Source organism: Lontra canadensis, unplaced genomic scaffold, assembly GCF_010015895.1.
Source record: "Lontra canadensis isolate GAN:19392208 unplaced genomic scaffold, GSC_riverotter_1.0 scaffold78, whole genome shotgun sequence".
NCBI classification, from domain to species: Eukaryota; Metazoa; Chordata; class Mammalia; order Carnivora; family Mustelidae; genus Lontra; species Lontra canadensis.
In genome coordinates this window covers 6752080-6766257 of record NW_022631072.1, presented here as the reverse complement: position 1 = coordinate 6766257, position 14178 = coordinate 6752080, and the positions used below count along the sequence as shown (strand labels likewise).

Here is a 14178-nt window from a genome sequence, read left to right as displayed (position 1 = left end):
CTCTCTCTCTCTCTCGTGGAAATAACTCCCAACTAAATATTAATTAGAAAGGAATATATGTGTGTGCTAGAGCTTAACTGCATCAAACATGCTTTTAACTTAAATGAATACAAGTATTTGCACTCAGAAAAAGAAAAAAGAAAAACAGATAGCATTTAAATAGTTTAAACTTGCCACTGAATGAATCTGAGCCCCACAGTGAGCAAGACATGGAAGAAGTACAGTTCCCTCCATCAGTCTCAGTTTCCAGGTGCTTTTTGTAGTTGAAGCCACTTGATGCACTGAGTATGTGATTTTAGGGCTTAAATACATATTTTTATACATACTCCCTAATATAACCAAGAACTTCATCTAATATTCAACCAGCGAGTCTACAAATGTTTTTTTGTTCTAAAAGAAAAATGATCATTTTGGACATACTGAGAGCTAATATATCATTCTCAAACTTGACCCTTTTTAAAAAGGAATCTAGGAAATTTCTAGGGGAATTTTAAGGTATATTTTCACTTTACCTGCTGACTTAAGAGCCTAACTTCTGAGTTAGATGCAGCTCCCTTCTTTTTGAAAACATAAACATTGTAACTGGGGGTTCTTATAGCCTTAGGCATCCATTCATGCTGCAAGTATGTACTGAGCGCCCACTATGCACCCCACACTGTGTTAGGGACTAGAATTAGAGCAATGAATAAGAGAGTGTTCTTGTCTTCATAGAAGCAAGTTTGAGGTATAAAGACCATAAATGATATATAATATGCCAGGCAGAAAGTGCCCTGGAGAAAAATGAAGATAAAAGAGGTAGAAAATGCCAAAATAAACTGCTGTTATTTTTTAAATGGTTGCTGTTTTATGTAGAGTGATCAGGGAAGGCTTCTCTAATAACATGTCCTTTAAGCAGGGACGAGAAGGAGAACATTCAAGGCAGCAGGAACACCACGTACAAAGCCCCTCAGCCAGGAGTGTACTTGGAAGGTTTAAGAAGTGGCAGGGAAGCATGTGGCCAGAGTGGATGGGTAAGAAGGAGAGTAACAGGCAGTTAGATCCAAGAGGCTAACGCTGTGTAGGACCTTAGTGTCCTATGTAAGGATTTTGGCTTTTGCTTTGAGAAAGATAGGAGGCCATTGCCAGCCTTGAGGCAAAGGTGTGTGACATCAGTCCCTCCTGCCAGAGTTGCTACTATTCATTGTATGCCTTTATGTGTATTAGAAAATGGTGCCCCTTTCTTTGGGCAGTTATAGCCCCAGAAGCATGGCTTGTAAGCTAACATGGACTGGATTTGAACACTTGCTGTCCCATCCTCCCTCATCTTCCTCCTATCCCCACCAGGAGCCTTTGCACAGTGTTCAATCTGCACAACTATACTCAGTAGCCCTGACTCAGTATTCTGTGTGTACTGTCTATAGGCAATTTACATCTAAATCTTGAGTTCAGGGAAAAAATCTGAGCTAGAGAAGTTAATGTATGAGTCCTCTAAATGACTGCAATTTACAACTGTGAGATCGGATGAGTCGGACTATATAGATAGAGAAGAGGTCTGAACTTTGAGGCCTGGGCTACTCTAAGCTTTATAGCTGAGAGAGATAAGGAGCATCTGTCCAAGGGGATAGGGGAGTTGCCAGAGGAGTAGGAGGAAAACTAGGAGAGTTTGGTTTCTGGAATCAGGAAATAAAGCTGCTCTGAAGGGGATTATCCAGTTGGATAGGATGGGATCCATAAAGGGGATACTTGTCGTGAAGGAGTGCTTGTGAGAGCTCAAGAGAGATGTGCGCTCACAGCTGTCCTCTGGATTTGGCGGTGCGGGTAGCATAGGTGATCTTTATTTCTTTAGTTGCACAGCCATTGCCTTACATAATTATGGTTTCTTTGTTTATTTTTGGTGTGAATTTTTTCTTTATTCAAGTCTAATGAATATACAGTCTTTTAGTAGTTTCAGTCACACAGAATAATTGTTCGGCAATTCTGTATGTTACTTAGTGCTCAGGAAGATCAGCGCCCTCTGCATCTCCATCACCTGTTCACCCATCCCCGGGCTCCCTCCTCCCCGCTGGCGGCCACCAGTTGGTTCCATGTATTTAAGAGTCTGCTTTTCTGCTTGTCTCTTTTTGTTTTCCTTTGTTCATTTGTTTTTGTTTCTTAAATTTTACATACAAGCAAACTTCTAAGAACTGCCTCACCAAATTCAAATATATAAAACATCATATTTAACTATGGTCACTGTGTTGTACACTACATCTCCAGAACATACTCGTCTTATTACTAAGTTTGTCCCCTTCTATTTCCTTTACCCATTTGCTGCAGCTCTCCCTCTGCCCCATAGGAATGATCACTTCCCCTAAGCAGGCCTAGAAGATGCAACACTTTCTTCATTCCCACAAAGGTGCTGTGTAATCTAGTTATGACCCTAAGACTGCTGGAGAACACATGTGAAGGCCGCCAGGAGTTTCTTGAACCAATGGAATGGGCTGGACATTTTTGTATCGTGTTTATTCATTTGAATTCAGGATTATTGGAGACTCCTGTTTTATTGAGGGACTGCAGTTATGCAGGCCACCAGAGTAAGATTAACTAAGAAAATTATCTTATACGTGGAAAGGTTTATAATCCAGATGTCCCTCACCTGCCATTTCCTAAGAATCAGGTAATTTTAGTTTTTCATTGGTATCTCCCTTTTCTGTGAATCCCAAGCCAGATCTTACACTGTTTCTGTAGGTGGCATGACAGTTATATGCCTAGCAGAAGATGAGCTGACAGGATCTCTTCTCTATGGTGCCATTTTGGTCTTATCTCACAGCTTTACTCCAAGGCCTCAGCTGGTGAATTGTCTGCACCTTCGCCTCAGTAACAGTAGTGTTCAAGACTCTTGATGGGTAGTAGGATGAGGCACGATTTTCTTAGTTTAGTGTTTGATTTTTCTCTTTGTAATTTTGGTTTTAGGCCTCACTGAATTACATATCTAGAGCATAGGTCTTGACAAGAGCTGTTTGATATAGTCGGTGAGCAGAAGCCCTGATTGTAGTGTGTGTCAGAGAGAAAAGGAAGGAAAATGGAGACAAAGACAATGATTTAGATAACCCTTCTGAGGAGTTTTACAATAAAGGGCAGAGGAGGGAGAAGAGATAAGACAATAGCTTGAGGGGGAGAATTTGGTTTGGTTTTTTTAAGATGGTAGAATTACACAGGATGTGTGTGTGCTGATGGGACTGCTCCAAGGGGAATGAAGAACTGACGATGTAGAGGAAAATACAAGTGCTGGGATTCTTTCCTTGAGGAGACTGAAGAGATTGGGGTACAGTGTACAAACAGAGGGATTGACTTTAGGATCACATTTGGCATGGAGCCTACGTTAAAAGAAAGAAAAGAACGTTAGAAGAAATGATAGACTTGGGGCAACATTTCTTTTCAGAAACTATGACTAAGTGACTAAAACCATAATCGATTATATTTTCTCCTTTGTTATCCAGTGTTGCAAGTTTATATGTGTGTTTTTTTTCAGTCTTAATATTGTGAATTGAGATTTTAAACATAAAAAGTTTCTTCCATTTCCTAGATTTGTGAAAATGTATAATGAAACATGCCAAATGAAAAAAAGAAATTTAGTGAATAATGTTAAACTTTAGAATTTATTATTGTTTTAAATATTAAAAAGAGTCCCCCCAAAAAATCTAAAATCTAACAATGAAAGATGAGTGAAGTAAATTCTATTGCATCTATATCTATACGTACCCATTTAAAACTACATTGTAGGAGGGCACCTGGGTGGCTCAGTGGGTTAAGCCTCTGCCTTTGGCTCAGGTCATGCATGATCTCAGGGTCCTGGGATTGAGTCCCACATCAGGCTTGTGCTCAGCAGGGAGCCTGCTCCCCCTGACCTGCCCGCCTGACTCTCTGCCTACGTGTGATCTCTCTCTCTCTGTCAAAAAAAGAAAACAACAAAAAACCACCACCACAACCAACAACAATGACAAAAAATACATTGTAAGAGAATATTTAATCTTAGAGAAATACCAGTTTTATTTTGATAAGCAAATAAAGCAAATATAAAAGATTATATTATACTGTATAGTTTTATTTATAAATGTGAAAATAATTGATGTGAATTAGAATGACTTCTGTTTTCTACTTTTCTCCAGTGAACATGTATTTATTATTATTTTTTTTAATGAGGAAGTAATGATAATTTAGGTAATATTTCCGAAGCAGGGCCTAATATTCACAAGTAAGATGAGACCTTTCATTGTTTTCAGATTGGGTACCCAAAATAGAATGAAATAATATTTGTGTGTAACACATTTTTTTTTTGAAAGTCCTCTATTCCAGCAGGAGTCATCCTACTATTAGTTTTTCCAGAGGATTCTTGAGTTAGTGAAGCCAGATTTAATGATTAAGTATCTAATCAGATTTTTTTTTCCAGCAGCAGCAAGATAATGAAGTCTGGTAAGTACTGTGGAAAACAAGGAATTCTTCACATTCATTGTTACCATTTGTAAGGTAGTTGACAGTCCCTCTGGTGCTGTATATATTTGGGGCCTGTTGGGTGAGTGTCAAAGTTCTGGTCCCAAGTCAATGTGTCCTTTGCAGACCTAGCAACAGTAGTGTAAGAAAAGGAGAGGCACGCCCCAGATGGAAGCCCGAAGCCAAAGTGCCCCTTCAGACCCTGCACATGACTTCTGAGAACCAGGAGAAAGTGAAAGCTCTTCTCCGGGACCTGCAGGAGCAAGACGCAGACGCTGGATCTGAGTAAATCATTTTATTTGAGTAAATTCCTATGTGAAGGAAGCTGTGTTGGCAGTGGGCAGGTCCCACATGTCTTTGGGATGACTTTTCAATACTGATCCTATGGTGACAATGTAATTAGTTGGAAGTGAGCTGAGAGAAATAACAAGAATAACTATTCAGCAACAGTTTCAGAGTGAGTTCGTATTGCAGTATCTGTGAGCAGTACAAATTGCCTTTTCATCTTTTTTTCCAAGGACAATGCTGAAACAGACTCAGTAATTGCTTTATTGACAGGCTTCTGAATAGAACCTTGGAGTGAACAAGCAGCGGTGTTGTTGTAGGAGCAGATACCGAGTTGATGAGATGAAGACTTAGGGGTACACTTTCTCACAACCGTCTGCCGAAGAGAAACAACTTGGACTCTGACTGTTTTGATTTGTGATTTCAGTCAAAGAAGCCAGTTTGTCGCCTTCGCCACAATTAATGGGTGGTCAGTGGTGAACGGCTCCATCTCCAGCTTATCTACAAATCTCTTTATCTGCTTTAGATTTAGGAAAGGTAGTTATGCAGCCAAGCAAAAAATGAGGGATGGTTTTTATGAACGAGGAGAGAGAATAGCCAGGGCTTCCATGGTTAAGAATATAGGCTCTGGGGCCAGACTGCCTTGGTTAAAAATCTCTGGTTGCTCTTTACTGTATAACCTTTGGCGATTACTAATCCTCTCTAAGTTTTAGTTGATCATCTGAAAAATGGAGATTCCAATAGTATCAGATTAGTGGGAAGACTTTTAAAGAGACAGACCATATAAAACCCTTAACATAGTACCTGGCATGTCATAAATGCCTGGTGAATATTAATTGCCAGGACATAAATGAATAGATCAATAAAAGTTTAAATCAGGGGGCGCCTGGGTGGCTCAGTGGGTTAAAGCCTCTGCCTTCGGCTCAGGTCATGATCCCAGGGTCCTGGGATCGAGCCCCGCATCAGGCTCCCTGCTCAGCAGGGAGCCTGCTTCCCTTCCTCTCTCAGCCTGCCTCTCTGTCTACTTGTGATCTCTGTCTGTCAAATAAATAAATAAAATCTTAAAAAAAAAAAAAGTTTAAATCAGTGACTAAAGAAGAGTTAGGATCCTAAAAAAAAAAAAAAAAAGAAAAGAATAGTTAGGATCCTAGGTCCTTTGGCTCCTTGAACTAAATTCTTAGACTCTTGCTTATTCTTTGAAGTACATGGAAATTAGTATCTAATGTAAAAAATATTACCTTTGGCAGAAGAGGCATTTCTGGGGAGGAGGAAGATGATGAACCCGAGTGTGATGATGAACAGTACTGGTCTGCTGGACGAGAAGCTTCCCTTGTTCCTGACTGTGACCCTTTGGAATATGCTGGCTCAGGCCCAATGGAGCCTCATAGTCCAGAGTTTACCGTCTCGACATTTGCAGTGCAGAAGCTTTCCAGGTGATTGCTTTCAACATTGATGGGAGTTAGGGGAGAACTGAAGAGACTGAAACCATACTATAAACCCAACTACCCCTCTGGAGTACTTTCCTAGTGTGTGGGTTGTGGCGGTGCCTGATACATGTCTAATATCTTCTCTTTCAGAACAAGGTGATTAGGGAGTATTACCAGAGATATTTTTTCTAAAATACAGATCCTACCTATATATGGTTATAACTTCACACAAATTTGTATAAATGAATTTCACTTCTGTGACTTGCTACTACTTAATATTTTTGTCACGTTTCACACTTGTAGGTACGGCTTCGACACCGAGCGCTGTCAGGCAGCCCTGAGGCTCTGTGATGGAGACATCGGGGCATCACTAGAACATCTGCTCACACAGTGTTTTTCAGAGACATTTGGGGAGAAGATGAAGAGCTCGGAGGCAGTTGCCCATGTCAGCTTGGATGAGTGTGTGGAACAGCGGCAGGAAGAGGCATTTGCTCTCAAGTCCATCTGTGGAGAGAAATTTATAGAAAGAATTCAGAACCGAGTCTGGACCATTGGATTAGAACTGGAGTACTTGACGAGTAAATTCTGCAAATCCAAGCAAAAGGAAAGTACCAAAAATACACAGGACGCTACACTTGAAGTCTGTAAATTTTACCTCAAAGGAAATTGTAAATTTGGATCAAGATGCAAATTCAAACATGAAGTGCCCCCACATCAGATTGTCGGAAGAGCGGAGAGAATTGTAGATGATTCTCATCTTAATGCCCACGAAGATGCCTCTTTTTTATATGAACTTGAAATTCGATTTTCTAAAGACCACAAATACCCTTACCAAGCTCCTCTTGTGGCATTTTATTCCACCAACGAGAATCTACCTCTGGCTTGTCGTTTACACATTTCTGAATTCCTTTATGGCAAGGCCTTGACATTTGCAGAAACTTCAGAACCTGTTGTGTATTCTCTGATAACCGTTTTAGAGGAAGAATCAGAAATAGTCAATTTACTGACAAATACCCATCACAAGTACAGTGTCCCTCCTGTAAACTTTCTGCCAGTATCCTCTGGGACCAGAATAAATAATCCTGTCTGTTGTAAACCAGTGATTCCAAGTAATTCTTTTGCTTCAAATCAAATTCCTGAAGGTATGTAAGGCCTTGATTGCGTGGAGGGCCTTGTGGAGGGGGAGTTCAGAATGGTGGATTGAGGAAGTCAGCGTTTCTGAGGGCTGTGCTTGGATCTCCTGGTGATCTTAAGGCAAGTCATTCTCCTCAGTCCATGGGCAAAAGGGAATGAGAATCCCCTGAACTGTGGCCTGACTTTAATTGTAAGTGCCATGATGGGGCTCTCTGCATTGAAGGTTTGTAGCGTTGTGTAAGTTTATTCAAGCAATTGGGAGCTGGAAGAACTAGAGCATCTTCCTAGAGAAACTGTTCCGTTTAATTCATTTGGATTCACATGTTTACTTCTGATGCTTTACATGGAATGACTTTCAAATGAGTTTTTAGAGATATTTCTCTTTCTATAGTACCCTATTCCCCCAAAGTTCATTAGCATAGGGCTACCTTTATGAATCCCTAAATCCTCAAAGAAATGTTTGTGCAATCTTCTGGCTTTATTGAAATCCAGATTTGCTGTACCGATTCTTATACCACAATTAAACTCCATGTTCGAAGTTCAGCAAAGAATTCTCTCTTACTTGTTGCCATCTTTCTTGAGAGAAACAAATTTTTATTACTTCACAAGAGTTCTTAAGTAAACATCAATAAGTAGAGAACAATGAAATTGCATTGAGATGGGGATGGTGGACAGATGGCTGGGTTCACTCACTAGCCACTTGCTCCCAAATGGCAGCTTTTAGCATGTGGGATTCAGATATATTCCTTGAGATATGTCAAATGGTGTGGCATGGACTTTTTTAAGTAATAGCTTTATTGAGATAAAATTTACATACCATAAAATTCACCCTTAATTTCAAAGTGTACAATTCAGTGGGTTTTTAGTATACTCAAAGAGTTGTACAACTGTGACCACCGTCTAATTCCAGAACATTTTTAACCCTAAAAGAAACCCCATACTTAGCTTATTAGTGATGAGTCCTTATTTCTTCCTTCCTTCAACCCTTGAAAACCATGAATCTACATTCAGTCTCTATGCATTTGCCTATTCTGTACGCTTCATAGAAATGGAATCGTACACTACGTGGCTTTTTGATTGGCTTCTTTCACTTAGCATCATGTTTTCAAGGTTCATTCATATTGTAGGGTGTATCAGTACTTCATTTTATTGCTGAATGATACTCCATTATATGAACATGCCATATTTTGTTTACTGATTTATCATGTGATAGGTATCTGGATTGTTTTATATCGTGAGATTATAGGAACACTTGCAAATAGTTGAAACTTTCAGTTAATTCCTTGAATGTGAAGAATCTATGGAATTAACAAGGTGTGCCATGATGTTTTTCTTCTTTGTTTTTAATTTGGTTTAGCAACAGCCACTTGTATTTGATTAAATTCATCTGAAGATGCATTTTAAGTTCTTTGGCAATAGTAGTTGTTTGAAATGAATGAACCTGCTTTACTCAAGCTTTTAAGTTTTTTCTCCATCTTAAACGATTTTGTTGTTACTTTATTAGATAGTGACTTTCCTCCTTTGCTAAAGAAAGGGCTCCATATCGAAAATGTTTCCTTTTATCCCCTTCAAGTTGAAAAAGAATCAGAACCTGAGGAGGAGACAGATGAGGATGAAGGTCCTGCACCAGTTAGAGTGGAGAATGAAAGCTATGTGAACCTTAAGAAAAAGATTTCCAAAAGATATGACTGGCAGGCAAAATCAGTACATGCTGAAAATGCTAAAATCTGCAAGCAGTTCCGAATAAAACAGGTAGGGTATTCTGAGAGACTGGCCAGCATTGCTTCCTAATGTATGGGTGAATGGATTAGGAATTAGGAAGTCCCTAGTATATTTTTGTTTCTCTTTAACTCTGAGTGGTCAAAGTTTCTGCATGCCACAGCAGACTTGGGTGCATGTTCTAGATAGTTTTGGAAAATCCAAAGGCTGGTGAAATGAAACACGCACACATATACCAAATATTCTCAAAATCATGTGACTTTGGTACTCTGATAGATGATCTGATAAGTGAAATCAAAATTAAAGCTGATTTACATTAGAAAAAGATAGTGTAGAAAGGAGAAGGCTAAGGAGGGGCCATTACCCCATTTCAGAGAATCGCAGGGTAAGTAACTTACCCAAGATCACATAGTTACTAGTGGCAACAGGGATTCAGGCTAACTTTCTGTTCCTCAAGTCCATGATGTTTTATCCCATTCACAAGAAGATTATTTTAAAAGAACCAATGAGTGAACTTTTAGGGCAGAGTTGGGTGTAGGACAAAAGATTGCTTAACCACTTTGGGGATTGGATTAGATGTGTCTAACAGCTCTTTTAATTGTGAAGTTCTGATTCTGATTCTCGACACAGTATAACACTATAGCATATTGTAGTGCAACAGCTGTAGAATGTCAAAGTGAATAGAAATTCACACCATAAGTAAATAGTAAGACTGTAGAAACAAAAAATTCCACTTTGAATTTGATCAGTTTGTGTTCAGAGGTAATAAATTTATATGATAAAATTATATGCAGAAAATGATGTGTTAATATAAATTTCAAAAATACATCTTTAGTTTTAACATACACTGCAATGTTTACTGACCATTGGAAGTCAGACTGAGTTACATAGATGTGATGCCTGCCAAAAAGAACCCTTTCGTGAGTGCTCTTACAGTTACTGACTTTAGTAAAAATCTGATATTGTATAGAACTATGCTGTCCAATGGGGTAGCCCCTAGCCACTTTAATTTAAATTAATTAAACTTAAATAAAGTTAAAATTCAGTTCCTCAGTAACACTGGCCACATTTCAAGTGCTCACTAGCCATGTGTAGCCAGAGGTTTTTATATTGGTCGGTGCTAATACAGATCATCTCCATGAACATGGAAAGTTCTATCAGACAGTGCTGGTGTAGAGACTTCTGCTAGGAAGAGCATGATAGTGCTAAGCAAGATGGCTTATTTCTCTTATAAGATCTTGCAGTTTATTCAGATGTAGGAAAGCCATAAAGATTCCACAGCTGATTCTTTGAGCAGCCTTCTGACTGAAGTCATCAGCATCCAGTCCTAACAAATCCGCAATTTCCATCCCTGACCAAATTGTTAAAGAAAGAGCAGAAAGGCTGGGTCAAGCTATGGGATTCAATACTCAGAGCTTTGTGAAAGATGATTCAAAGTACCTAACTGACGCTTTATCTTCTATGTTATTAGGCTTCCAGACAGTTCCAGTCAATTCTGCAAGAAAGACAATCACTCCCTGCTTGGGAAGAAAGAGAAACCATTCTTAAATTGTTGAGCGAGCACCAAGTGCTTGTTATAAGTGGTATGACGGGGTAAGAATGCAATTTATTTGTAATGCGGCTTTCATCCATGAATATGGTATGTACCCTGGTTATGGTAATAACCAGTTTTACTTGTAAAAAACTGGTAACTCTTATTATTTGTGCTTTTTTCTGATCAGATATGAAATAATATTTCACAAAACCTAATATTACAGATCTGGAGCCAACAGACCCAAATTACAGAAAAACAAAACAAACTCAGAAATCTGTCCAGGAATTTATACACATTGTACACCTCTCCTTGAGACAATTTTAAGGCAAAAGGTTTAACTGAACGTTTTTTTTTTTAAGTTTTTTTTTTTAATATTTATTTATTTGAGAGAGAGAGCACATGAGCACACAGTGGGGAGGAACAGAGGAAGAGGGAGAATTTTAAGCACTCTGCGCTGAGCACAGAGCCCAACATGGGGCTTAATCTCATAATCCTGAGATAAGGACCTGAGCTGAAACCAAGAGTCAGACACTTAACTGACTGCACCTCTGAATGCACCATTACTGAATGCTTTTAACAGGCCCATTTTTTAATGTAAAGGATAGTTCTGGAACATTTATACACACACACACATATATACATACATAACATTTATTTATATTAAAATATTGGGACACCTGGGTGGCTCAGTCAGTTAAGCGTCTGCCTTTGGCTCAGGTCATGATGCAGAGTCGTGGGATCAAGTCCCACATGGGGCTTCTTGCTCAGCAGGGAGCCTATTTCACCCTCAGCCTGCTGTTCCCCCTGCTTATGCTCTCTCACTCTTTCTCTCTCTCTCTCTCTGACAAATAAATAAGTAAAATCTTAAAAAAAAAAAAAAAAAGATTTAAATTTGAAAGAGAGCGAGCTGGGGGAGGGGCAGAGGTAGAGTGAGAGAGAATTTTCAAACTAACTCCTCCCCAGTGAGTGTGGAGCCCAATGGGGGGCCCTCAATCCCAGGACCCTGCAATCATGACCTGAGCTGAAATCAAGAGCCAGCTGCTTAATTAACCAGCTGAGCCATTCAGGCACCCCTCCAGAACATTTAACTTGGAAATTTTCCTCTTCTAAATTTATTCTGCTTTCCTTAGAGCTTTTACTTGATCTTATAAGAACAACTTAGGACATACTATTTTTCCTGTTTTACACTTTTCATATGTTATCCAAACTTATTTAACAGAGACAGGTTGTAGGCTTAGTTTAGTTCTATATTCAGAGGTATTCAACCTAATAATTACATTTGTGCCCAGACTCACTGATACAGTAGTGATTTGAGATCTTCTAGTTTATCTTTTTAGCTTCAGTCCCCTTGTAGCCAAATCAATAAGATAATACATAAAATAAGAGAATACTCCCATTCTTTAGGATTCAAATATAGAGTTCATATTCTTAGAGGTGATTGCAGAACTTAATCTAATGTCTGCTCAATTGTCCCAATTTTATAAATGATACTAAGCTATTATGAGTGTCCTGTGAATCCAAGTGCAAATTCCTAGCAGTTATGAGCTGTAGGTAACAAGTCAGCAGGTCGGTTTAAAAGATAAATGAAGCTGAACAAGTTTTATTATGATTAGCTTTCTCACTTCCCTGTTGCACATGGCTCTTTTTTTCTATTAACTAGCACTTGAAAACCCTCATTTTAGGACTCATTTGTTTTGACATACAGATGTGGGAAAACTACACAGATCCCTCAGTTTATTCTGGATAATTCTCTGAATGGACCGCCTGAGAAAGTGGCTAACATCATCTGTACCCAACCCCGACGAATTTCAGCAATATCTGTTGCTGAACGTGTTGCTAAAGAAAGGACAGAAAGAGTGGGTCTGACTGTGGGGTACCAGATCCGGCTAGAAAGTGTCAAGGTTTGTATACTCCGCCTATTTCCTGATAACAGAAATTTCGTTTTCATGTATAAAGCGTTCTTGGAGTCTGGAGACTCATAGGCAAGCTGGGATATATACTTTAATATGGCTGAAAACCTTTTAGAAATATTTTGGTATAACTTACTTGGGTATGCTTCATTTCCTCTATAAAGACCTTTTATTCTTCATTGACAGAAATGATCTAGTAGGTGCTGTTTTACTCTTAAACCTGGGACTTAATCCATTTAACCAAATAAGGAATGGACAAATGGAGAATTGAGTTGATCACTCATTATTGTTTCTATGTTTTGTAATAATTTTTGAATGCTTTTTATGAGCCTTAAAATTTTGATATAAAATACAAAAGCTTTTACTATTGTTGCCAGCAAGAAGCTGTGCATTTAGTGTGGTATCACATTAAATGCAGCTGCCGATGTTTTCAAGATTCTCTGTCCCTATCTATTCGGAATGGCTTTGCTATATTGGCTTTGAAAGTGTTTCATTTTTGCAAAAATTCCACGAATGCTTTCTATGCCCTTTCCTGTGTAAGTCCTCAGCCACCAGGCTGTTATACTGCACCACGGGCGTCCTGCTGAGAAGGCTGGAAGGAGACACAGCTCTCCAAGGAGTTACCCATATCATCGTTGATGAAGTTCATGAGAGGACAGAAGAAAGGTAAACCAAAGATTTTCTAAACAACTAGCCATACACGTGAAATCATTTTGTTCTGTTTCCAGTTGGGTTTCATAGAGCTAGAGAGGAAGACCACAGAGAGGCCCAAGTTAGAGAAGAGGCACTGCTTTCCTTACCTCCAGGGTCTGGAATACGAGAAATGCTAGGAGGGCACATGTTCATCACTAGAAGAGTCATTCTGTTAGATGGACATCTTCTACCAGGAGATACTTAACACCCTCCTGGGCCTCATGCTGATCTGGGCACTGTATTTAGCAGGAATAACAGGTTAATGCACACGGTAGCTGATAGATGGGTCAGTATGTGCTTCCTTCTTTGTTCATTTGGTCAGTCATTTAGTCCTAACAGTCATGCATACATTTATTAAGATGGTCTTAAGTGCCAAGGGATCTGGTAATTGCTGGGGATACTATAGCAAACAAACCTGTGTCATTCTCCTTTATCTCATGGTCTGGTAGGAAAAACAAATAATGAACAAATAAATGAAGATTTAGGAATTGGAGTAAGTACTCAGAAGGAATAAATAGGATGGTATATTTTGGGGAGAGAGATCCATGAGATGGCCAGAGCTGATGTCTCTCAAGAGATGATGATTAAATAAAAAACAGAAGGATGAGAAGGCATCCCATGTGACAGATGGGAGCAAAGCCAGCATTCGCAGACTTTGCAGTGGGAAAGGACATCATGAGCCCAGAGACTGGAGGAAGGCCCTTGCATCTGGTTGTAGTAAATGAGGGGGAAGGTAGCAGATAGAAAAGGGAAGAGCCAGATCTTCCAGGGCCTTGTATACCCTGGGCAATAAAGCATTTAGAATTTATTTTAATGGAATTAGAAGTCTTTAAAGAGTTGGGATATAAAATCAAAATCTTCAATATTTTAAAAGGAAGGGCCAAGTAAATAGATGGCATTTATCATAGTTTGTCACAGTTTGTGGATCATGTTCTAGAACAACAACAACAAAACAACAAAAACTAGTGGGGAAAAAAAGACAACTCTGTAATAATTACGAGACTTTCCCAAAAAGGACTATACTGTT

The 14178-nt window shown here is 39.1% G+C and overlaps 1 protein-coding gene across 7 annotated transcripts in view; it reads left to right on the top strand.

Annotated features, from left to right (window-relative positions):
- Window positions 1–14178, top strand: part of DHX57 (DExH-box helicase 57) — a 55598-nt gene that overhangs the window by 9069 nt on the left and 32351 nt on the right. For 5 of the 7 annotated variants that reach the window (XM_032881954.1, XM_032881950.1, XM_032881955.1 and 2 more), the window contains exons 3-9: window positions 4576–4734; window positions 5982–6167; window positions 6465–7303; window positions 8869–9047; window positions 10486–10607; window positions 12254–12449; window positions 13000–13124. In XM_032881954.1, the coding sequence (XP_032737845.1) occupies window positions 4576–4734; window positions 5982–6167; window positions 6465–7303; window positions 8869–9047; window positions 10486–10607; window positions 12254–12449; window positions 13000–13124 (1806 nt within the window). Of the gene's footprint in view, window positions 1–4043; window positions 4735–5981; window positions 6168–6464; window positions 7304–8868; window positions 9048–10485; window positions 10608–12253; window positions 12450–12999; window positions 13125–14178 lie in introns of those variants that run through there. The other 2 variants (XM_032881956.1, XM_032881957.1) reach the window with 2 other exon arrangements.